Here is a 26,004-nt window from a genome sequence, read left to right on the forward strand (position 1 = left end):
TGGAAAACCACTAAATAAAGTAGCGATGAATGCATCTCAAGGATCTAAAAAACAGTAAACCAAACCAAAAATTAGTAAGAGAAAAGAATAAAATTAGAGAATAAATAAAATTGAAACCCCAAAACACAAAGGATCAGTGAAACAAGAGCTGGTTTTTTGAAAAAATAAACAAAATTGACACACCATTAGCCCAACCCCCCCAAAGGTGAAGACTCAAATCAATAAAATCAGAGTTCAAAAAGGAAATGGAACAGCAGACACCACATAGATAAAAAGAATCATCAGAAATTACTACAAAGAGCTGTATGCCAACAAATCAGGTAACCTAGAAGAAATGGATAGATTCCTGGACACATACAACCTACCTAAATTGAGTTGTGAAGACATAGAAAGCCTAAACAGACCCATTACCAAGATGGAAATTGAATCAGTTATAAAGAGCCTCCAACAAAGAAATGCCCAGTGGCTTCACTGCTGAATTAACCAGACATTTAAAGAACTAACTACAATTCTTCTCAAGTTATTCAAAATGAATGAAAGGGAGGGAATCTTCCCAAACTCCTTCTATGAAGCCATCATCACCTTAATTCCTAAACCTGAAAAAGATACAACAGAGAAACTACAGACCAATTTCTCTGATGAACATAGACACAAAAATCCTCAACAAAATACTAGCCATCAAATCTATAATAACACATCAGAAATATCATCCACCCAGACCAAGTGGGATTTATCTCTGGTATGCAGGGATAGCTCCAACATTCACAAATCAATGTGATGTGTCACATTAGCAAACTGAAGAACAAAATCTATATGATTATCTCAATAGATGCAGAGAAAGCATTTAATAAAATACAATATCCTATTATGATGAAAACTCTAAGCAACTTGGGAATAGAAGGAACATTCCTCAACACAATCAAGGCAATTTATGACAAACCCATAGCCAGCATCCTATTGAATGGGGAAAAGTTGGAAGTGTTCCCATAGAGATCTGGATCAAGGATGCCCACTCTCACAATTGCTATTCAATATAGCCCTGGAACTTTTATTTCTCTTACCTAATGGCTCTGGCTAAATCAAAGGGATACAAACTGGAAAGAAGGAAGTCAAACTATCCCTATTTGTAGCGGACATGATTCTATTTATAGGGGATCCAAGAGACTCCACTAAGAGACTACTAAGACTCATAAGAGTTTGGTAAAGTGGCAGGATACAAAATCAACACAAAAAAAATCAATAGCCTTTGTATACATTGACAATGCCACAGCTGAGATAGAACTTCTAAGATCAATCTCATTCATAATAGCTACAAAAAATTCAAATACCTTGGAATAAATTTAACAAGGATGTCAAAGATCTCTATGATGAGAATTCAAAACATTAAAGAAAGAAATAGGAGAGGGAGTTCCAAGATGGTGGAGTAGGGAGGGATTTTACTGCTCTAGCTCATGAGAAGATAGTTATAAAAAAAGTGGAGATAGTGTAGTCCTAGGGAAGAGTTGGGGGAAAAGCAGCAGAGGAAACTCTACCAAAATTACAGGGACATGGTAGACCTATGTGGATGGCATGGATGCCCACAGTTTGGGACTCCAACAGCCGAGAGCCTATGTACCAGCACTGGAAAGTGAGGCGAGACCAGACCGCAGCAGCCCAAGACACTCCATGTTTATTGCTGGTCAATTAACAATAGCTAAGACATGGAATCAACCTAAATGCCCATCAATGGAAAACTGGATAAAGAAATTATGGGATATGCACTCCATGGAATACTACACAGCAGTAAAAAAAAAAAAAAGAAATCCAGTCATTTGCAATAAAATGGAGGAATCTGGAAAACATCATACTGAGTGAAAAAAGCCACAAATAAGGGACAAATATCACAAGTTTTCTCTGATCTGTGACAACTAAGTACCTAAAAGGAAACCTGTAGAAGCAAAACTGACATGATGAGAAGCAATGAAATGGATCAGCCCTTGTCCTGACTTTTGAGGAAAAGCTAACTATTTTATTTTTTAGTATTTTCTTTTTCTACTTAATATCATTGGTTGAACTCTTAACACAGAATTATTCTTAGGTGTTTAAATCCAATTGATAATTGATCCCTGTAAAAATAAGAATGGGAATAGGAGAGGGACACAGTTCAGCACACACTCCCACAGGCATACACCTAAGGACAAAATTAAAAACTTGCTATGGGAATCCAAATCCCATTAAGTTGGCAGGTACTAATGCCATCGTATGACTTAAAGTGATCAATTTAAGTGCATAACTGATCATAAAGATAGGAATAAGTGTCAAAGTGATCACATAAATAAGACCAAATGTCTGTTAATGACAATAGATAGAATTAAAAAGGAGAGAATGATCCAACATGGGAAGCAGGCCACACAGCAGACTCATAGAGTGACAAATGCCCTAAACGGCACTCTAGCCTCATAATCAGCCCTTAAGTCATTCGGATCTGACTAAAAAGCCCAAGAGAGCATTTCAGGCATGAAAAGCCAAGACACTGTGGCAAAAAAATGGCCTACATGAAGGATCTCTGTGAGTGAGATCCCAGTGGAAAGAAGGGACCATCAAAGAAGGAGGTATCTTTCTCTGAAGGGAGGAGAGAACTTCCACTTTGATTACAGCCTTGTCTAAATAATGTCAAAATTTGTGGACTCAAAAGGCTTCCTTAGCCTTGGCAGCTCATGGCAAGAGCCTTGGGTGATCACTGATGTCATAAATAAGAATGGCAATTGTTAAATCAACAACAGGAGTCATTGTGCACTTGCTCCACATGTAGGACCTCTGTCCTTAATGATTTGTACTATGAGAATTAACAGTAAACTTGTCTTCAAACAGTATTAACTTTGTGTGTCTGTGTGGGTGCAAACTTTTGAAATCTTAGTATACAGTTGATCTTTTGTATATAAAGATAATTAAAAATGAATCTTAATGAAGAATGGGATGGGGGAGAGAGTAGGAGGTAGGATGGGAGTGGGGGTGTGAGAGCAGGTATGGGAGGGGAAGAACTGATATATTTCAAAAGCTATACCTATGAAATTTACATTTATTAAATAAAAGCTTTCTAAAAGAAAGAAATAGAAGATGACACACACACACAAAGTGGAAAGGTTTTCCATGTTGATGGATTGGAAGAATGAATATCATCAAAATGTCCATATTGCCAAAAATCAATTTACAGATTCAATGCAATACCAATCAAAATACCAAAAACATTCTTCTCAGATATAGAAAAAATGATGCTGAAATTCATATGGAAACACAGGAGACCACGAATAGCTAGATCTGATTCAACAAAAACAAAGCTGGAAGCATCACAATACCAGATTTCAGGACATAGGACAGGGCAGTTATAACCAAAACAGCCTGGTACAAAACAGATGGATGGACCAATGGAACAGAATAGAAATGCCAGAAATCAGTCCAAGCATATAAAACCTATATTTGATCAAGGAACTAAAACCAATCCCTGGAGCAAGGGCAGTCTCTTCAATGGCTGGAACCACGAAAACTGGATCTCCATATGCAGAAGTATGAAGCAAGAACTCTGCCTCACATCTTACATAAAAGCCACTCAAAATGGATTAAAGACCTAAATCTATGACTCAATTCCATCAAATTATTAGAGAACATTGGGGAAACCCTGCAAGACATTGCATAGGCAGACTTCTTGGAAAAGACCCAAGAGTCACAGTCAACCAAAGTAAAAATTAACAAATGGGATTACATCAAATTGAAAAGTCTCTGCACTGCAAAAGCAACCCTCAACAAGGTGAAGCAACCGACAGAATGGGAGAAATTATTTGAAAACTATTCAACTGATAAAGGATTAATAACCTTAATATATAAAGAGCTCAAGAAGCTCAATGACAACAAACAACCCAGTTAAGAAATGGGCAAAAGACTTAACATGCATTTTTCAAAAAAAAAAAAAGAATCCAAATGGCCAACAGACACTTGAATAAATGCTCAGCATCACTAGCCATCAGGGAAATGCAAATCAAAACCACAGTGATGTTTCACCTCACCCCTATTAGAATGGCTTTCATACAGAAATCAACAAACAGCAAATGCTGGCGAGGCTGTAGCAAAAAAAGGTCCCTAAACCACTGTTGTTTGGAATGTAAACCAATACAGCCACTGTGGAAGTTGGTATGGAATTACCTCAGAAATCTGAATATAGATCTAGCATATGACCCAGCCATTCCATTCCTGGGAATTTACTCAAACCAAATGAAATCAGCATATGAAAGTACCCCCATGTTTATTGTAGCCGAACTGAAAATATCTAAGATATGGAATCAACCCAAATGTCTGTCAACTGAAGACTGGATAAAGAAATTATGGGATATGTACACCACAAAATACTGCCTAGTTGTAAAAGAAAAATGAAATCCTGTCATTTGTAACAAAATGGATGAAACTTAGTAACTAAGTTTGTAACATTTGTTTCCATTTGTAACAAAATGGGTGAAACTAAGTTAATACTTAGTGAAATAAGCCAGTCTGAAAAGGACAAATAGACCATCTAAAAGGTAATCTATAGAAATGAAATTGATACTTTGAGGTGCAATGACTTTGAACAGCCCTTGTCTCTACTGTTGAGGAACATTTTGTTTCATACTACTTGTTTAATTCTTTACTTAGTATAATCTTCCGTGTATAAAGTTAATTGAAAATAGATCTTAGTAAAAAAAAAAAAAAAAGGAATGAGAATAGGGGAGGAAGAGGAAGAAGGGTGGGAGGGTGGGTATGGTGTGAAGAATCACTATGCTCCTAAAGTTTTATTTATGAAACGCATGAAGTTTGTATATCTTAAATAAAAGGTTTCTGGGGGGAAATATTCTCAGAGTTTATGGTTGTCAGATTTATCACCCATGTATGTATATATCTATCTATCTTTTTTAAAAGATGTACTTATTTGAAAGTCAGAGTTACATAGGGAGAGGGAGAGACAGAGAGGGAGAGACAGGGAGAGAGATCTTCCATCTGTTGGTACACTTCCCAGATGGCTTCAACAGCTGAGACTGGGCCAGCCTGAAGCCAGGACATTCTTCGGGGTCTCCCTTGTGGGTGCAGGGGCCCAAAGACTTGGGCTATCCTTCACTGCTTTCCCACATGCATTAGCAGAGAGCTGGATCAGTAGAGCATCTGGGACTTGAACTGGTGCCCATACAGGATTCTGGTGTCACAGGCTGCAGCTTAACCTGCTATGCCACAATGCCAGCCCCTATCTAGCTGTTTATTTCCTTCTCTCTCCCTCTCTCAGCCTCACGTGGTTAGGAAAGAAAAATAAAATGGAATCATATGAGCTCAAAAGTTCTGTAGCTTTCCCAATATCAATCCATGAGGATAGATTTTCTTGGTAGACCTGGGAAAACCACTGAATCTCAGATTTTACCTGGGAAAATGTAAATAAGCAGTGTTCATAAAGTGATTAAGAGGGAATGCATTATGATCCATTTACAGAGTATGAGGAGACTTCAAAAATTTCATGGAAATTGGAATTAAAAGATACATTTATTTTGGTGCAAAACTTTTCCGAAACCCAAGCAGTTTTTTAATAATATGCATTTTCCATGAACTTTCTGCAGATCCTTCGTATTAGTGTTAGCTCCAGCCCAAGTTAATAATCCTTTCCTGGAAGAGTTACTTGGAAACAGGCAACTCTCTCCTTAACATTCAGAAAGGGAATTAGGCTACATGGAGAAGCCAACATATAAAATCAATCAATCCTTACAATAAAGCACATCAACAGAATGAAAAACAAATGCAACATGATCATCCCAACTGAAACAGAAAAGCATTTGACGAAATTCAACACCCTTTCATACAACAAATTAAGAGTAGTGGGCAACTTCCTCAACAGAACAAAGGCAATATGAAAAGCTTACAGCTAACATATACAATGGTAAAAAATTGAAAATTTTTTCAAGAACAGGAAAAAGGTAAAATTACTTGCTTTTTATAGTTTTAGTCAACATTAGTATTAAAAGTCTCAACTAGATGGAACCTCATTGTGGTTTTGATTTGCATTTCTCTGATTGCTAGTGATCTTGAACATTTTTTCATGTGTCTGTTGGCCATTTGGATTTCCTCTTTCGAAAAATGTCTATTGAGGTCCTTGGCCCATCTCTTAAGTGGGTTGTTTGTTTTGTTGTTGTGGATTTTCTTGATTTCTTTGTAGATTCTGGTTATCAATCCTTTATCTGTAGTGTAGTTTGCGAATATTTTTTCCCATTCTGTTGGTTGCCTCTTCACTTTCCTGACTGTTTCTTTCGAAGTACAGAAACTTCTCAATTTGATGCAATCCCAAATGTTAATTTTGGTTTTGACTGCCTGTGCTGTTGGAGTATTTTCCAGGAAGTCTTTGCCTGTGCCTATATCTTGCAGGGTTTCTCCAATGCTCTCTAATAATTTGATGGTTTCGGGTCGTAGATTTAAGTCTTTAATCCATGTTGAGTGAATTTTTGTGTAAGGTGATAGGTATGGGTCTTGCTTCAAGCTTCTGCATGTGGAAATCCAATTTTCCCAGCACCATTTATTGAATAGACTGTCCTTATTCCAGGGATTAGATTTGGATCTTTGGTCAAATATAAGTTGGCTGTAGATGTTTGGATTGATTTCTGGTGTTTCTATTCTGTTCCATTGGTCTATCCATCTGTTTCTGTACCAGTACCATGCTGTTTTGATAACAACTGCCCTGTAGTATGTCCTAAAATCAGGTATTGTGATGCCTCCGGCTTTGTTTTTGTTGTACAGGATTGCTTTGGCTATTCGAGGTCTTCTGTGTCTCCATATGAATTTCAGCATCATTTTTTCTAGATCTGAGAAGAAGCTCTTCGGGATCTTGATGGGTATTGCATTGAATGTATAAATTGCTTTTGGGAGGATAGACATTTTGATGATATAGGTTCCATCTCACCCCGGTGAGAATAGCTCACATTCAGAAATCTACCAACAATAGATGCTGGAGAGGATGTGGGGAAAAAGGGACACTAACCCACTGTTGGTGGGAATGCAAACTGGTTAAGCCACTATGGAAGTCTGTCTGGAGATTCCTCAGAAACCTGAACATAACCCTACCATACAACCCAGCCATCTCACTCCTTGGAATTTACCCAAAGGAATTTAATTTGGCAAATAAAAAAGCCATCTGCACCTTAATGTTTATTGCAGCTCAATTCACAATAGCTAAGACCTGGAACCAACCCAAATGCCCATCAACAGTAGACTGGATAAAGAAATTGTGGGACATGTACTCCATAGAATACTATACAGCAGTAAGAAACAATGAAACCCAGTCATTTGCAACAAGATGGAGCAATCTGGAAAACATCATGCTGAGTGAATTGAGCCAGTCCCAAAGAGAGAAATATCATTTGTTTTCCCTGATCGGTGACAACTGAGCGCCAAAGAGAAAACCTGTTAAGTGAAATGGACACTATAAGCAACAATGAACTGATCAGCTCCTGTCCTGACTTTAGATGTACAATGTAATACTCTATCCTTTTTAGTATTTGTTGTTGTTGTTGTTGTTCTAGTACTATTGGTTGAACTCAGTAATTAACACACAATTATTCTCAGGTGTTTAAATTTTAACTGAAAAGTGATCCCTGTTAAATCTAAGAGTGGAAAAAGAGAGGGAGGAAATGAACAATTAGGAACATGCTCAATCGGACTGGCCGTAAATGGTGGAGTCAGAAATGTGCAGGGGATTCCAACACAATTCCATCAAGATGGCATGTACCAATGCCATCGCACTAGTCCAAGTAATCAATTTCAGCTCACAATTGATAGCTCCGATAGGTCTAAGAGTCAAAGAGATCACACAAACAAGACAAGTATCTCCTAATACTAACTGATAGAATCAAAAAGGGAGAGAAAGATCCAACATGGGAAGTGGGATACACAGCAGACTCATAGGATGGCAGATGTCCTAAACAACACTCCGGCCTCAGAATCAGCCCTCAAGGCATTCAGATCTGGCTGAAGAGCCCATGAGAGTATAGCAGGCATGGAAAGCCAAGATATCATGGAAAAAAAAAAAAAAGACCTAAATGAATGATCTCTGTGAGTGAGATCCCAGTGGAAAGAACGGGGCCTTCAAAGAAGGAGGTACCCTTCTCCGAAGGGAGGAGAGAACCTCCACTTTGACTATGACCCTATCGGAACAATATCAAAGTCAGTGAACTCTAAAGGCTTCCATAGCCCTGGCAACTCATGACTAGAGCCCAGGGAGATTACTGACGCCATGAACAGGAGTGTCAAATTGTTAAGTCAGCAACAGGAGTCACTGTGTACTTACACCCCATGCGGGATCTGTCCCTAATGTGTCGTCTAAAGCCAAGTGATGCTAGGACTGGTACTGAAACAGTATTTTTATACTTTGCGTTTCTGTGTGGGCGCAGACTGATGAGGTCTTTGCTAATTATATACTGAAGTGATCTTCTGTATATAAAGAGAATTGGAAATGAAAAAAAAAAAAACAACCTGGTGTTAAAATGGAAATGGCATAGAAAATTAATTATTTTGAAAAAAAAATTATGTAGGATCTCTGTCTTTAATGTGCTGTACATTGCTATTTAATGCTATAATTAGTAATCCAATGGTAGTTTTTTCACTTGATGTTGCTATATGGGCAAAATGTTGAAATCTTTACCTAGTATATACTAAACTGATCTTCTGTATACAAAGAGAATTGAAAATGAATCTTTACATGAATGGAAGGGGAGAGGGAGCGGGAGGGGGGAGGGTTGTGGGCGGGAGGGAAGTTATGGGAGGGGGGAAACCATTGTAACCCATAAGCTATACTTTGGAAATTTATATTCATTAAATAAAAGTTTAATAAAAAAAAAAAAGTCTCAACTAGAGCAGTTAGACAAGGAAAATAAATGAATGGCATGCAAATTGGGAAAGAAAACACATCTCTTTGCAGCTGATATGTTTTATATAGAAAATATCCAAGGTTTCACCAGAAAGAAAAACCATTAGAATTAATAAAATCAATTTAGCAAAGTTGCAGGATACACAACACACAAAAAATGGCTGTTTGTATATAGTAACAATGAGTCATCCAAAATGAAATTAATAAAAAGAATTCCATTTATAATAACATTGAAAAGAACAAAACACTAAAGAATTAACCTAATAAAGGAGGCAAAATACTTGTGCATCAAAAACTCCAAAATACTCTTGAGGCCATGGGCTACGCATCTGCCTGTGGCGCTGGCATCCCATATGGGTGCTGGTTTGAGTTTTGGCTTCTCCACTTGAGACCCAGCTCTCTGCTATGGCCTGGGAAAGCAGTGGAAGACGTCCCAAGTCCTTGGGCCCCTGCACCTGCGTGGGGGACCCAGAAGAAGCTCCTGGTTTTGGATTGGCCCAGCTCCGGCTGTTGCAGCCATCTGGGGAGTGAAACAGCAGATGGAAGACCTTTCTCTCTCTCACTCTTTGTAACTCTACCTCTCAAATAAATAAAATCTTAAAAAGAAAGAGACAAGTGGGGCAGCATCAAAGTTAAATCCTTTTCTGCTTCAAAAGACAACACAATCAATAGAGTGAAGACAACCTGTAGAGTGGGAGAAAATGCTTGCAAGTCATGTTTGAAGAGAGATTATTATCCTGAATACCCAAAGAATTCCTACAATTCAACAAGAAAATAGTTAAAAATGATCTCCAAAGATAATATACAAGGAGCCATCAAACACATGAAAAAGATGCTGAACATTCCTAATCTTAGAGCAAATAAAAACCATAGTAAGATATAATTTCGTGCCCCTTAGAATCGCTATTATAGGAAAACATAGAAAATAACAGGTATCAGCAAGGATGAAGCGAAACCAGTATCTTTGTGCACGGTTGGTGGCAAAATGGTGCAGTTGCTATGGAAAATAGTTTGGTGACTTTTCACAAAAATAAATTAGAATTACCATATGATCCAGCAATGCCATTTCTAAATATTTACTTCAAAGTATTGTAAGGACTTGAGGTTCTATAATGATACTTCAAGAAGTTCAATGGAAAATGGAATTAAAAGAAAAGTTTAGTTGCAAAAAAAAAAATCCATGCATAGCTTTTCCATAATGTACATGTCCATGAACTTTTTAAAGACTTCTCTTGTTTGGACTCATGTTTGTAGCAGCATTATTCACAACTGCTAAATAAAATGTTGTGCATAGATACACCAGGATATTAAGCCTAAAAAACATGGGAAATTCTGTCACAAGCTACAATACAGATGAACCACCAGGACACAAAAGGCAAATACTGTTTGATTCCACTTCTACGAGGTGTCTAAAGTAGTCAAATTCAGAGACAAATAAGCAGAATACTGGATGCCATAGGCTACAGGGAGAAGAGGGGAAAGGAAGCTGATGTTTAGGTTGTTTTGCAAAATGAAAAAGTTCTAGACGTCAGTTGCACAATGTGAATATGGCTAATTCCACTGAATTGTGCGATTACAAATGGTTAAGATGGTAAATTTTATTTTAATTTTTTTTTTAACAAGAATAAAAGTAGTTCTGGCAAAAAAAGAAAAAGAAAAAGGATAGATGAAGTAAACATGAGAAAATGTTGCTAACTGTTGAGTTTGATAAGTTATTGGAGTTACGTACACTTACATGCACCTTTGAATTCTTTTTTTTTTATTTTTATTTTTTTATTTTTGACAGGCAGAGTGGACAGTGAGAGAGACAGAGAGAAAGGTCTTCCTTTGCCGTTGGTTCACCCTCCAATGGCCGCTGCGGTAGGCGCGCTGCGGCCGACGCACCGCGCTGATCCGATGGCAGGAGCCAGGTGCTTCTCCTGGTCTCCCATGTGGGTGCAGGGCCCAAGGACTTGGGCCATCCTCCACTGCACTCCCTGGTCACAGCAGAGAGCTGGCCTGGAAGAGGGGCAACCGGGACAGGATCGGTGCCCTGACCGGGACTAGAACCCGGTGTGCCGGCGCCGCAAGGCGGAGGATTAGCCTAGTGAGCCGCGGCGCCGGCTACACCTTTGAATTCTTATAATTAAAAACAATAGGTCCTGAGGGGTATTCAGAACTCCATCTGGATCTCCTACATGTGTGGCAGGAACCCAAGCCCTTGAGCCATCATCCCCTGCTTCCCAAGTGCATTAGCAGAGAGCTGAATGGGAAATGGAGCAGCTGGGACTCAAACTGGTGCTCCCATATGGGAAGCCAGCATTGCAAGGGGCAGCTTAACCTGCTGCACCACGATGCCAGCCCCCATGTCCTTTTTATAAAGGAAGCCCTTCTTACTCCCCATGCAGCCTCATCCAGCTTCCTCCTCCTTCTCTATAGCACTTCTTACCAGCTGCTAGGACGTACACTTTTCATCTTGATTTTATTTACTTTCTCTTTTCCTCTCATCTCCCAACTGAAGCAGAAACGCTGTGGAGATATTAAGGCATTCTAGTCTCACCCCCTTTTATAGATAATGAAACGGAGATTGAGGGAGGTTCAGGAATTTGCCTATGGGAGTAAGACAGAGCCTGGTACCCACGTTTGTCTGATGCCAAAGTCCTTGATCATCTTTTATAATTTATTTATTTGAAAGGCAGAGAGACAGAGTCAGAGCCAGAGGGAGAGAGAAGGAAAGATAAGATGTCCCATCTGCTGGTTCCCTCCCCAAATGCCCACAGTAGTTGGGGCTGGGTTAGGTTAAAGCTAGGAGCCAGGAACTCCACCCAGGTCTTCCACTCAGGTGTCAGGGTTTCAAGTATTTGAGCCATCACCTGCCACCTTCCAGGGTGCACATTAGTGGGGAGTTAGAACCAGCAGCGGAACTACGACTTGAATCCAGGCACTCGGATATGAGGATCCCAGGCGGCATCTTAACTGCTGTGCTACATGCCTGCCAAAAGCCCACGGCTGTAACTGCTACAACTCTGTGGCCTCCCAGTCATAAGTGTGACAGAGGAAGAGGTGGAGAACTTCCTTTAAGTGGAAACCAAAGCTGGGAATGTTTGCATGGTCATGGAGCTCTCGCACTAGGCTAATCCTCTGCCTGCGGCACCAGCACCCCGGGTTCTAGTCCCGGTTGCTCCTCTTCCAGTCCAGCTCTCTGCTGTGGCCCGGGAGTGCAGTGGAGGATGGCCCAAGTGCTTGGGCCCTGCACCTGCATGGGAGACCAGGAGAAGCACCTGGCTCCTGAGTTCAGATCAGCGTGGTGCGCTAGCCACAGCGTGCTGGCTGCGGCGGCCATTGAGGGGTGAACCAATGGCAAAGGAAGACCTTTCTCTGTCTCTCTCTCACTGTCCACTCTGCCTGTCAAAAAAAAAAAAAAAAAATCAGCCAGGGTGGGAAAGACTGGAGAAGAGTGCAGAAGGTCCTAAAGGCATCGGGGCTCAGATGCAAAAAAAGTTAGAGTCTGGTTTTCACATGATGCAATTATGGATTTCTGAGTAGAAAAGTCAGAGTTTTAAAAGAAAGATAAACGAGGGTCTGGTGCTGTGGCATAACAGGTAAAGACGCTACCTGCAGTGCCAGCAGCCATAGGAGTGCCAGTTCGAGTCCCAGCTGCTCCACTTCTGATCCAGCTCTCTGCTGTGGCCTGGGAAAGCAGTGGAAAATGGCCCAAGTCCTTGGGTCCCTGCACCCATGTGGGAGACCCAGAAGAAGCTCCTGACTCTGGGCTTCAGATAGGCACAGCTCTGGCCATTGTGGCCATCCAGGGAGTGAACCAGTGGATGGAACACCTCTCTTCCTCTCTCCCTCCCTCTCTCTACCTCTTTGTAACTCTGCCTTTCAAATAAATAAATAAATAAATCTTAAAAAATAAAGATGAGATCATTTGAAAATATACCCATAAGCTCTGACATACCTCTCTTCAGAATTTGGAGCCCAATTCCCTCCTGTTGAACGTGGGCTGGATTTACTGATACATTATTGATAAACAGCACTGGTGTGTGCATCATGAGGCTTGGTCATAAAGGACATTACAGCTTCCACTTTGCTCTTGACCTACTATGTGTTTTCTGCTCACAAGTTTGTGGGTTTTCAAGCTCAAAGTCCGAAATCATCTTCACCCAACACTCTCCCTGGAGAGAATTCCTAAGTACCGGGAAGGCTCAGGTCTTCTGTCCCCTGCCTTGCCACACCTGCCCTGCTTATGGTAGGGTGCTTCTCAGAGAACCCATCATTCCCTGTGACTTGCCTGTCTCCTGTCTCTCACTCTAGAGTGTGCCGATATAATGAATGACACCTGTTCTGTTATCTTCATGGATACCTTTCTGTGGCTTTTGACTTCTTTTTTCTGACTAGTGCTTGCCACACATTAAAAAAAAATATGACTGGTATTAATCTCTGTTCTTAAAAAAAAAGTTTCATTTGTTTATTTGAAAGACAGAATAAAAGAGAGGGAGAGACAGAGAAAGAGATCTACCATCTGCTTGTTCGCTCCTCAAATGACTGCAGTGGCCAGGGCAGGGCCAGGCTGCAGCCAGGAGCTCCAATGGGGTCTTCCACACTTCCGTGGGTGGCAGGGGCCATCCTCTGCTGCTTCCCCAGGCACATTACCGGGGAGCTGGATTGGAAGCAAGACAGTTGGGTCTCAAACTGGCGCTCCCGTATGCCACACTGCCTGTCAAGGAGCGGCTTAATCTGCTGCACCCACCGCTGCCCCACGCACAGCCTTGTTCTCTGCCAGTTTCCCTAGTCGCCTCCAGAGATGCTTTCTCTACAGCTTGGTGCACTGGTGCTGCCAGGTCAGCAGAAACCCCAGGCTCTGTGCAGGGCTCCGACTGTGTCCAAGCAGCCAAGCACCAACTCCATATCTCCACACTCTCCAAATCAGAAATTATGATTTCGACTAGTGCATAGAGTAAATCTCTTCTCACACTCCTAGACATCTTAGTTTTTGTACATTTATCCAGTGCTTTACAAGTTTAAGATACCTCTGGGGTGGGTATTTGGCCTAGTAGTTAAGATGGCCCTATTCCATACTGGCATGCTGGCATTTGATCCCCAGCTCCTGTTCCGACTCCAGCAGTCTGCTAAAGCAGACCCTGGGAGGCAAAGTGATGGCTCAAGTAACTGGGTTCCTGCCATCCACGTGGGAGCCCTCAACTGAGTTCCTAGCTTCCAGCGTCAGGCAGCGGCAGCCTTGGCCACTCGGAAATGAAAAAGCAGATGGGAGTTCTTTTTGTCTCTCTGCCTTTCAAATAAATATTTTTAAAACCTACACCAATTTTTTTTATTTTTTAAAAATATTTGAAAGGCAGAGTTAGAGAGTGAGGAGAGACAGAGAAATAGGTCTTTCATCTGCTGATTCACTCCCCAGATGACCACAATGGCCAGTGCTGAGCCAGGCTGAAGCCCAGAGCTTCATCTGTTCTCTCACGTGGGTGGCAGGGGCCCAATCCTTGGGCCATCCTCCACTGCATTTCCTAGGCCATTAGCAGGGAGCTGGGTTGGAAGTGGAGCAGCCGGGACACAAACCAGTGCCCATATGGGATGCCGGGGCAACAATGCCAGCCCCCATATTTTTATTTGATTCTTATAATCAGCATCCCTCCCAACTCTTGATCATAGCAGACAGTATTTTCCTTATTTTAATATATAAGGAAAAAAAAATCTGCCTTCATCCCACAGAGCCTTTATTACTGGTCGTCTCTTCTGACATTTTGTCCCTTGATTTTGAAATAGTATTGAAGTACCCAATAGTTGTGCTAAGGACAGAATTGTGTGTCCTCTCAAACTCTTATGTTGAAGCACTAGCATGCAGGACAACTGTACCTGGAGACAAGGCTTATGGAGGCAGTGAAGGTCAAACAAGGTCATGATGCTAGTGCCCTGGAGTGTTAGGACTGAGGTCTCTTTGCCCCAGGGGGCCGGCACTGTGCCTCAATGAGTAAAGCCCGCAACATCTGTATCCCATATGGGTGCTGGTTTGAGTCCCAGCTACTCCACTTCTCATCAGCTCCCTGATAATGTGCCTGGGAAGGCAGTGTAGGATGGCCCAAGGACTTGGACCCCTGCACCTATGTCGGAGACCCGGACAAAGCGCCTCGCTTCAGACCGGCTCAGCTGCAGCTGTTGTGGTCATTTGGGGCATGAACCAGCAATTGAATGATCTCTCTCTCTCTCTCTCTGCCTGCCTCTGTAATTCTGCCTTTCAAATAAATAAATCTTGAAAAAAAAAAAAAAAAAGACAAAAAGACGACCCAGGGCCACACCCTCCCCAAGAAGAAGTCTGGAAAGCATACAGCAGGACAGGCAGTTACCTGCAACCCAGGAAGACAGGCCTCACCAGAAACCCACCAGCTGGGTCCCTGGTCCCAGACTTCTGGCCTCCAGGACTTGAGAAAATAAATGTGTTGTTTAAGCCAAACAGTCCATGCTATTTTGTGCGGCAGCCTGAGCTGGCTAAGATAAGTGGTAATCTTCAGTAATGAACAATTTTGAGCATTTCTGTGGAATGAATGTTGGTTCTATTTTTACCAAGTCCTAACAGCTCTCACTGTCTCATTTCTCTTCCACTGAAGCCACATTTTTCTTGGGGCATTTTCTGCAGACTGCTGCAGGCTTTTGGGAAATGTAGCAGCATACAGCAGATCTCAGTCTCTCCCCCAACTGCCGCCCCGCTCTTGCTGTGCCTTTTAAGTAGATGAAAGTAAATAAACACTTTTAAAAATAGTCCTCTAATTTCAACAGTTCTGTTATTCCCCAGCCCTGTCATGCTGAAACAGTATAACAATCATGTAACAGAAAATTCCATGGTGCAGGTGTTGCAGTGACATCCCGCATGAGCTCGGGTTTGAATCCTGGCTGCTCCACTTCAGATTCAGCTCCCTGCTAACCCACCCTTATGGGCTCCTGAACCCACATGGGAGACCAAGATGCAGTTCCAGGTTCCTGGCTTCAGCCTGGCCCAGGCCCAGCCATTGTAGCCATTTGGGGAGTGAATCAGTGGATAGAAGACACCGCTCTCTTTCAAATAAACAAATCTTTTAAAAATGTGTAGGGTACTTCTATTGTTTAACCTGCTTTTCATGAGAAGTAAGGAGAAAGGGGTAATGCTGTGCTCTAAAGTAAGACCATTAATGTTACTTCACTGGCTGGGGAAGCGCAGGTGCTGGAAAACGCAGGCCTAGGTTCTCGGCAGGGGGAAGACCACCGTGTCCTCAAGGGGCGAGTCACCGATTTCACCTCCAACGTCCCCTTCACTGACACAGTCGGCCCCCTGTACCGAGGGGCTCTGTCCTGAGCATGTAGACTCCACGCTACTCCCCTTGTCACTATACCCTAAGCAACAGAACACTTCACACAGCATTGACCTTGAATGAGATACTGTGGGTAATAGAGAGGAGTCTACGGGTGGCCCTGCATTGCATGGGTTTAGGCAAACACTACCTTCCATGAGAAACCTGAGCAACCAAGGATTCCGACAGCAACAGAGGGCCCTGGGGCCCATCCTCGGGGAGACTGAGGGAGAGCTGTGGAAATCCTGAACTGTCACCCTCTTTTGAATTTCTGTGCACTTGACTATCTGTGCCATTTCTATTTCAGTTGGCACACGCTAACGTAGGAGGTTCTAGAAACACATGCCTAAGCTAAGTGGCCTTTTCCCTGGACAACATTCACCCAAAGACTTAACCAGAGCATTGGGGTGAAGGGGTAGAGCAGCAGGGGTCATGTAGAAAAAATGGTACCCAGAAAAAAACCTCCCCGAATCAGTCAGGCAGCGCTGAGCTGACAGCAGGCGCTTAGTAAGCACCAGCTGAATGCAACCAAGACACACTCACTGCGTGGGCCCCGCCGGGCGGTGGCACTCAGGAGGCGAGTCTTGGGCTCTTCCTGCCCCGGCTCCTGCTGGGGGCTGAGGTGGGGGTTTTCGGACACCATCTCCTCTGGGCCGGCAGTCAGGGGCTGTGGACAGAAGGTGAAAGATTGAGACTTGTGACTGAGTTTGTCTGTGGGGTGCGGTGGGTAGCCAGAGAGGGGAGACCTTCAGTACTAGGCAGACCTGGGGCAGCCTGGGCCCCGTCTCGGGTCACTGTGGGTGCCCCGGAGGAGGTGGTGCCAGCCTTGGGTGTCTTTAGGAGGGTTTTCATGAAATTACAGAGGCACCCCAAAACACAAGGGCTATTTTCATCTTTTCTAGGTACAATGTGTAGCGCTGGGGGAGAATAAAAACCCAATTAATTCATTCCTGAATCCAGGAAATCTGGAGACAGCCGAGAAGGAGTTACCGCGCCTGGGTAACTCACAGGAAGCAGGGAGTCCTGGCTGTGCCCCAACCACCGTGCCCGCCTCCTTCCCCAAATTCTACGGGCAGCGGGCTGGCCGGGATGCTTGGGGGCCCAATCAGACCCAGGCGCGGTGCCGACCCCAGACTGACCGTGGGACTCTGGGCCGACGGTTCCCTTGCTGGTGCTCTGCTTTTTCATCCACGAAAGAGGAAAAATAGCAAGGCGTGCACTTCTGGGGAGGCTACAGTGCACGCGGCCTGGCGCCAAGCCAGCGGCTCTGTCTTAAATAGACGACCAGGGTGCACCCGCGGCGTCTCACGAAGAAGAAACGCCCGAGACGATCATTGCGTGCAGCTGGGCTCAAGAAACACGGCCGCAGGTGCCGTGTTCGGGCCGAGCTCGCCACAGCTGCGCTGCGTGGCCCGTGATCGGGGCTGGGGCGGGTGGGGTGGGGGCAGGTGCAAGCCAGGCACCTAAGTGCTCAGCTCCTGGGCGCTGTTACGGTCTCTCCCGCGTCCCCGCCCCCTCCACCCCTTCCTCCAGGCTCCCCGGCAGCCTTGCCATCCAGGGCTCACTGTGCCCCAGACTGCAGGGCTCAGGGCCTGAACTCTTTGCAGCTGCTGCCTCCCGCAGAGCCACAGACTGACCCAGGCGACAGCAGCCTGGGGGCTCCCGTCCCCGCGGGCCCACGTGGCCGAGCGGCTCCTGCCCATCGCCCTTGTCCTCACCTGGGCAGCTCCCTCCCCCCTACCCCCGCCCCAGCCTGCAGGAAAGAACACGCGCGGGAGGGTGCAGGGCTACAAGGTGCAGCGAGGGACCTCCCCTCCTTCCTGGCCTCGGACTGGGCTCTCCGAGTGGCCCTCCCCTCCTTCCTGGCCCCTTCTCGCCGGGCAATCCCATCACGTGATGGCAGGCTCAAAATGGCGCTCCCCCTCCTCCCTCCCTCCTCTTCTGGGAAGTGAGTTCCCAGCAAATCTCCCAGCCACAGTAGCCCTTTCCCTCCCTCTTCGCGGAGGGCAACTCCTTACCAGGAGGACTGAGGGCAGTGAAGGAGCCGAGCAGGCCGGGGACGCTCCCAGCCCAGGATGGGGACCCTGTGGAGAGGTGGGGAGCACTGGCAGCCCGGAGTTAGTCTGTGGCCGAGAGTGAGGGGAATTCGGGTTTGGCGCTGGGCACGGAGGAGTTCCCCAGATCTGTGATCCTGCAGTGCCCTCTACCGCCTGTCTTAGCTTAGGGCCTTTGCTGGTATCAACAGAGGCTCCAGGCCAGGCTTTGAGACTTCTCTCTCAGGAGGTGGGAGGAAACTTTGAGGGAAAAGGCTCCAAGTCTGGATCACAGGCTTATTGCGAGGGTCACACGGAAACTCGCACCCCAGGACCCTACACCTGGGACTGTCCATTCGCATCCCTGCTTCAGTAGCCTAGAGCAGGCCGAATCCCCAGAAAGGAGGCTTCCCACGTGGCCCCTGGGGTCTGGCTGGTTGCTGATCCAGACCAGTTTCTCATCTCTTCCTACCTGTTTCTTTCTTTGTTGCCGTTGGACCTTCTTCTTCCTCCTTCCCACAGGTGCATCCTCTTCATTTTCAGTGAACTCCTTGGTTAAAACGCAAACACAAGAGGGGTGTGATTTTAGGCACTAGAATTAAAATCGTCATCCTGACCTTGGGCCTCTGGCCACTAGTGTTGAGCGAGAGGGAAAGGACAGTTAACATAACCTAAACAGACAGCACCCTCCACTCCTCTCGAAGGAGACATGCTCTTCCAAAGTCGGATCAAAATTGAGACATTCCAGGTCCTGTTCATGCACGGGGCATTACAGAGCGCCTGCTGTGTTCTAAGCCTTGTGGGGGCAGAGCTGAATGCCACATGCACCTTACCCTTGGAGCTCAGTCTAAGAAAGATGACTAGCCAGTGACCCTACTAGGACAGATGCAAGACCTGGGACCGGACAGACATCACAAGCACATTTGAGACTTCACAGGTTGGTTCTTCTGCCTCCCAGCCTTACCAGCATGGAAGGAACTCAAACAGCCTGAGAGCACTCATATGTTCACACTTTAAAGTTTTCGAGTCCTCGAGTTCCACAAACTGAGTTGCAAGCACACAGAACCTCTCCCTGGTACACCCAAGTTATTAGTTGGGAGATATTTTGTTTTTCTACTGAAACAAGATTGGAATACAAAGCATGGATTTTAGTTATTTAAGATTTCAAAGAAGTGTCCTGCTTATGGCTGGGCAGCTACGTTCTCCCCTTGGCCGTTGGGGTTAGGGAAGACAAGAACTTTAGTTACCCAGGCGGGAACTGGGCTCTGAACCACAGAATGGGACTGGATTGGGGTTTCCTTGGTCTCCATGACCTGATCTCTCTGGCTCCTCTCTATCCTCACTCGGTCCTCATCTTCCTATAGGCCCCACTGGGTGGGACCTGTTCTCAGCCCCGGATCTCACCAACTTGGAAGATGGGGTAGTGCTAAAATTCAAGTGTGCAAGTATGGTTCTTTTCTCCTTTGTTTGTTTGTTTGTTTGTTTTGTTTTTTGTTTTGGACTGGGAACAGACGTAGGATAAATCTAGGTTATTTTTACTTTCCAATAATATTTTGTCCCTTAGCCAATGGGAAAATGCCCAGAAGAACTTAAGACAGAATGTACATTCCAAGAGGACCCACTGCTGCTTCCCCAGGAACTAGAGGTGCAAGGCATATTGTTGTATGAATGAATAAGCAAATAGGAATTTATGTGGTTTTTCAGTGCTTCATGTCTTGCTTAAATTAATCCACATGGTTTTGTAATGAGTTCCCTCAGGCTTTTTGAAGCACACATTGTCTCCCTATCTGTCTCTGTGGTCTCCAACCTATCAGCATTGAGTCAAGGGAGAAATAGAAATCCAGTCGAATACTCGCACCCGTGTCTGGAAGTCTCCAGTTTGTAGATGGCCTCCCTTCTTCTGGTCTGCGCAGTGCTTTGGGGATTTTTGCCTACAGTGGGTCATACAGTGGGCCTCAGCCATTACAATGGGCCATTGTTACCTTCCATCCGAATTTCTTTAGAAATCAATGTGTTTCAGTCCGAGCTGGACCCAGTAGTAGGTATAAACTTGGAGCTGTTGTGTGCCGGAACTCATGAGATGGTGAGAAACAGCTCTGGTGTATTCAGGTGGAGCCAAGAGCGGGACAGCCACAGGGCTGCGTGTCCCCTGTCATCCACTCTCTGCAGGAGTGACACACTCTCTGTGTGCATGCAGTAGGTGTGTGCGAAACTAAGCTTGGCCTGAGGAGATCTCCATACGTGGGGGTTGCAGCATAACTTGGGATATCTTAGCATGCAAACTAATGGAAAGCCTGATTTGGGAGAGAGGTAGTTGATTTGGGAGAGTCTCAGCCAATCACAGCAGCTAAGCTGCAGTCACTCCCTGTGGCCAACTGCTCAGTCCATGTTCAAATCCACAGGCTTGAGCTGTAGACAATGAAGCTGTTTCTGGAGTGCACTTCCATTTTCTTTGCTTTCCCTTTTTTAAAGATTTATTTATTTATTTAAAAGGCAGAGTTACACAGAGAGATAGGAGAGGGAGAGAGAGAGAAAGAGAGAGAGAGAGAGAGAGAGAGAGAAAGAGAGAGAGGCCTTCCATCTGCTAGTTCACTCCCCAAATGGCCAGTCTGAAGCCAGGAGTTTCTTCCAGGTCTCCCATGTGGGTGGAGGAGTCCAAGTACTTGGGCCATCCTCTGTTGCTTTCTCAGGTGCATTAGCAGGGAGCTGGATTAGAAGCAGAGCTGCTGGGACTCAAACCAGTGCCCATATGGGATGCTGGCATCGCAGGCAGCCGCTTTACCTGCTATGCCACAGCGCTGGCTCCTGAGCTTTTGTTTTCTGTCCCTAGGTGCTGCCTGCTCATATTGGCAAGGGAGACCTCTGAACCTCTTCTGGTTCTGAGGGCTGCACAATTCCGGGATCATTCTTTGCTTAACCAAACTCTCTACTCAGTCTAACTAGCTAGAGTTCTTTTAATACATGCAACAAGTGCCTGTTCCTGCGCTGCAAACACATGTAACGTGCACGTGCACACACAAACACACGAAGGAACGTCTAGGCAGCCACTTACCTCTGCAATGATTTTCACTTTTTCTTCCTTGGGATTCATATTGGCTGAGATGGAACCCTGCCAGTTAAAGAATAAAGAAGCCAGTTATTTGGGAATCGATGAAATACAGTTCTTCCTGTTGCTAAGTAGGAAGCTGGTCTTGATGGCTAGTGATGTTTGTGTAGACTTTCTGCCTCCCCCTCCCCCCAGGGACACATGCAGACCCCAGGACTGGTGAAAACAAGCACAGAGGGAGGAGAATGCCAGACCCCTGTCCCCGTGAGCCTGTCTTTACTGTAACCCTGGAGCCAGGTGAGCCCGATTGGGATCTAGCTCCGGAGGGAATGTTCCAGAGTGTCTTCTCTTCCTTCAGCCTATACCTTCCCACCCCTCCACACTCCGCCCTTGGTCTTGGGTCTCGTTTTACTGAACAAACAGATGAGGCCAGGAAGGGATTTGCATCTCCTCTCCACATGCAGCACCTCACTGAATCGTGTCTCCCCTCTGCCTCTACTTGCTGCCTTGAATCATCTGTGCTCTCATCTGGCCAATTGCCCTGCCTGTGCTGTGGGCCCCATTGTGTTCCTTCCTCCAGGACCTTGATCCTGACAGTGCCCTTCTCTCACCTGGATGACCACTTCTTCCCGCTCTACTGGCTCCGCTGTATCAGTGCAGAAAGTGCTGTAATTTGTCCCTTCCTTTCAACAGAACCCTTTCTCTTTCTAGCTGTTGCTCAGTTTTCAACCTTTATAGGAAAACCCCTGAAAGCACTCATTGTATTTCTAGTCTTTTGTGGGGGTGTGTGTTTAGCATATCTTGAAACTGCTCTTTCCAGAGTTCCCAATAACCCCCGCATTGCTGCATCTACTGTCAGTTTCCGTGTGACTGACCACAGCAGAGGCATTAAGCAGCGAAAGCGACCCATCGCTTCCTTTGGAAATACTCTTTGCACTTGGTTCTAGGACATGAGGGAGAAGTTCTCTCCTGGTTTTCTCACTCTTCTGCTAGTTTCTCTTTATTTCTCCAAGAACCAAAAAATTGGGGTGGATGGGGTTCCAGGGCTCATTCCCTGCCCATAGCATCCTGCCTGTTGGCTTTAAGCACTCTCTCTAACACAAGCTTCCCAAGGGACTTCCTCGGTTCAAACATCTCCAAAGCCCTCCAGACTCAAGGATGTGACTGCCTGATGAGCACCTTCACTTTCCTTGACACGTCCCAAATGAAGGTCTTGGCTTTTAAACCTGAGTCTGACTGTGCCGTGATCTCTGCTAGAATACACAGAAATCCATTCTGCTCAGGTCAGAAACCTTGCTGTCACTCTTACCTCCTCTCTCGCACTGAGAGGCACATCCAGCTGCCGGCTTTGCCTTCAACTTGTATGCAGGGTCCCATCACTCCCAGGCACCTCATCCACTCTAATCACCCTGGTCCACAGCACTACGAGAGCCTCCTGATTTCTCTGCTCCCCACACTGCTCACCCACGGTATTCTCTGTGTTGAAGCCGCAGGGGTCATATAATTCTCCTGTTCCAAATCCTCCAATGACTTCTCTTTCTCTCCCGAGTAAAATCTGAAATCCCTTCTGTGGCCCAAAAGGCCTTACTTGACTTGCGCTGGAACCATCTTCCCTGAAGGCATTTGAACTGCTGTTCCCTTTGCCTAGGACTTTCTCTTTTTAAAAAATGTGTTCAAAATAGTTGTGTGCATCTATGGGCTATGGTGTGACAATTCAATACATACATGCACACAATATGTACTGATCAAAGCAGGGTAATCAGCACTTCCCCTTGTTTGACATACTTCATGGCTGGAGGCTTGGGTCTTCCCTCTTCTGTTTGTTCATATAGTGTGTGCTAGCTTACTATAGTCTTCCCACTATGCTGTGTGATGCTAGGAACTGAATCATTAGCTCTCTCTCTGATTTGTTCCCATTACCAAGCTCCCTCTCTCTCCCCCCATACTACTCAAAGCCTCTAGTAATCACCGTTTTGTTTTCAGAGTGAGTTGAGAATATGTGGTATTTGTCTTTTCTGTGTCTGGCTTATTTCACTTGACGTCACATCCTCTCTTTCCCAAGATACCTGCACAGCTTTACAGCTCTTACCTCTCTTTTATTTCCTTCGGGTCCCTTCTGAAATTTCATTTTATTCAAGAAGTCTTCCCTGACCATTCACAAAACAATGATGAAGTCTCACTTCCACCCTCTTGGGAGTCCCCAGATACCTTACTGTACTTACTATTGTTTACTGTCTGTCCAGGCCTGTTAGAACATAGCTATAAGAAGGCAGGGTTGCTCATTGTTTTTTCCCTGACACCTCCCCTTCCCCAGAGCCTAGGGCTGTACCACACAACAGACATTGAATGTGTGTTTGTTAAATGCATGACTAAGTCTACAGCCACCTTCTGGAACCATTTAAACCATAATTGTCCTCTCTAAGCTGCCATGAATGCTGGGAGAATATGCAAACATCAGGCTGGAGCTGACCAATCATAAGCCCTTTCTAACATCCATGCAATCCCAGTCTTATCCAGGATTTGGTCATTTAAACAGCAAATTTGAGACAGTCAAGGGTTAGCTGACCCTCCTGGGGAATTAGCATGTTAAAGGCAAGTAAAGGATCTGAAATCCTATTGTCTGCCACACAAAAAGTCCAGAAGGAGGTCCTCCTTAACCTGGAGCTAACAGGGGTCCACACTGAGAATGCAAATGCTGAAGGGCACAGAAGCTGTCTCATAAATGACTCTGGTCCTTGTGAACGCAATAAAAAGAGCCCAGAAATACTTTAGTCACTAAAACACAGAAATAAAAAATCACAAAGAAACAACAGAAGTCTAAAATGAAAAATGTAATGGGTTGTTTTTTTCCCTTTCATTCTTTCCTAATCATTAACTTTGAATGAGATTCTAAGGAAATCAAATGACACCAAAATTTATTTTTGTTATGAACTCTGTTGCTAAGAAAAGATAAATCAATATTGCCCAGTGTTCATCCGTGACTTGCCTTCCTCACATGCGCTGGGTGCTTGTTAATATATTCCTGCTGGAAACATCAAAACAAGAGCTGTGATTTACTGCGCAGCTATTTTGTGGGATCTTCTGATAAACATTCTTTTTTGGTTCTCGCAGTAACTCCCCGAGCTCAGCAACGCATGCCCCAGTTTATACACGAGGAAACTGAGGCTCTGCCAGACTCCATAGCTTGTGCAAGGTCGTTGTTACGAAGTGTCCTGTTCAGAATTTGACCCCAAGACTGTAGCAGCCCAAAGTCCTCCCCATTCCACACTACCGTCAATGATTTATTTCAAAAGCAAGCATGTTTTTCAAGGGAAAGTACTGATGCTTTCATCTGAACAAATGAGCTAGTTCCAAGCATTGTCAGAGGGCTAGAGCCATACCTAGTGGATCCTGTGATGGATCCCACAAGGAGTGGGGACTACCGTATGAAAGAAGAGGAATGGAGAAACATGGCACACAGAGAATCTCAACCTTGGCTGCTTAAATCCAACACAATCTGTGCCTCCTTCTGTTGAGCAGTGAAAGGATGGGTTTATAGAAGCATGTGAGGCCTTTACAAAGAGTTGTTTGGCCCTGAGTTCAAATTCCAGCAATGCCTTCACCCCCCTGAGACAGGCTCTATCGCTGGTAAAATTGCGAGCATATTCCAACCTCAAAGAGCAATTGGTTGTAAGGACTCAATGGCAGGAGTGTGTAGCAAAGTGTCCGTCAGGACTGGGCTCGAGGTAGGGTGAGGTGTCACTAACAAGAAGAGGTGACAGTTGAGGGGAAAAGTGAAGAAAGGAGTGAGGAGGGAAAAGAGCTTGAGGGACAGACTGGGCCATCAGAAAGCCCTGGGGTGACATTGGAGCCCCTGTAATTACAGGCTTGACTTCCCACCTTCAGCCCCTGGCTACCATAACCCACCCCTCCCCTCCCATTAGGTCCAAGGCCATTGGCTTTCTGTTTCCATTTATGGTGCCTCTGAAAGGCCCTGCTCTGTTCTCCTGAGCACTTTCTCCATCTCACCCTTGGAGCATTTATCTGTCCCAGCCTGTTCCCGCAGGAGCTTGGAAACCTGGGCAGGTGCCACATGTACCCCCTTTGAATTCATTTTCTAACCCAATGAGTTATTCCAACCATGGCTCCCCTTAGTACCAGGTTAGAGACAGGTAGCTTTACAGAATCATTGAATCAGCTTGATATAGTATATACTGCCCTCAAAGAGCCCAACTAAATACCACATTTGAGCTGCCCTCTGTGGTATATGGCTAATGCATTGACCCGATATGCTAAGGACTCCCTCAGGGTCCCCAGGTGCTCTAAGCCCTTTAGACCCTTTTGTAAATCTCCTTTGTCACTTAGCTCATTGTAGTATGATCATCTGTTTATAGGGCTCTTTCCCCAGCAAGCTGGATTTCTGATCTGGCCTAATTTGTTTTTGCACGCTCTAAACTTAAGCATGTTGTCTGGTGCATTGTTAATGCTCAATAAATGTTTGAATGAATGACTCTGTAAATGTGCTGTAGGAGATCTGTCTATATCCATCTTTCTATGGAAAGAGATATTTCACGCCGGTACTCAATTTATTTGCAGAAAAGGTTCGTACAATGCGACAGCAGACCTGGATTTCCTGCTAGACTTCGTTAGTTTCTCATTGCATCCTTCTGCAGTGAAAGGAAACAGTCTGTTTTAATTGCAGCCAGTGGATTTTCTAGCGGTCTTTTG

General features: G+C 44.8%; 1 protein-coding gene across 5 annotated transcripts in view; it reads right to left on the bottom strand.

Annotated features, from left to right (window-relative positions):
• CC2D2A (coiled-coil and C2 domain containing 2A) overlaps window positions 1-26,004 on the bottom strand; it is a 150,388-nt gene that overhangs the window by 123,839 nt on the left and 545 nt on the right. For 3 of the 5 annotated variants that reach the window (XM_062212709.1, XM_062212708.1, XM_062212705.1), the window contains exons 2-4: window positions 21,304-21,360; window positions 18,724-18,801; window positions 16,762-16,885 (exon numbers count right to left, since the gene is read on the bottom strand). In XM_062212709.1, the coding sequence (XP_062068693.1) occupies window positions 16,762-16,885; window positions 18,724-18,801; window positions 21,304-21,342 (241 nt within the window). In that variant the 5' untranslated portion in view covers window positions 21,343-21,360. Of the gene's footprint in view, window positions 1-16,761; window positions 16,886-17,357; window positions 17,376-18,236; window positions 18,349-18,723; window positions 18,802-21,303; window positions 21,361-26,004 lie in introns of those variants that run through there. The other 2 variants (XM_062212706.1, XM_062212707.1) reach the window with 2 other exon arrangements.

This window comes from Lepus europaeus, chromosome 16 (genome assembly GCF_033115175.1).
Source record: "Lepus europaeus isolate LE1 chromosome 16, mLepTim1.pri, whole genome shotgun sequence".
Classification (NCBI taxonomy): domain Eukaryota; kingdom Metazoa; phylum Chordata; class Mammalia; order Lagomorpha; family Leporidae; genus Lepus; species Lepus europaeus.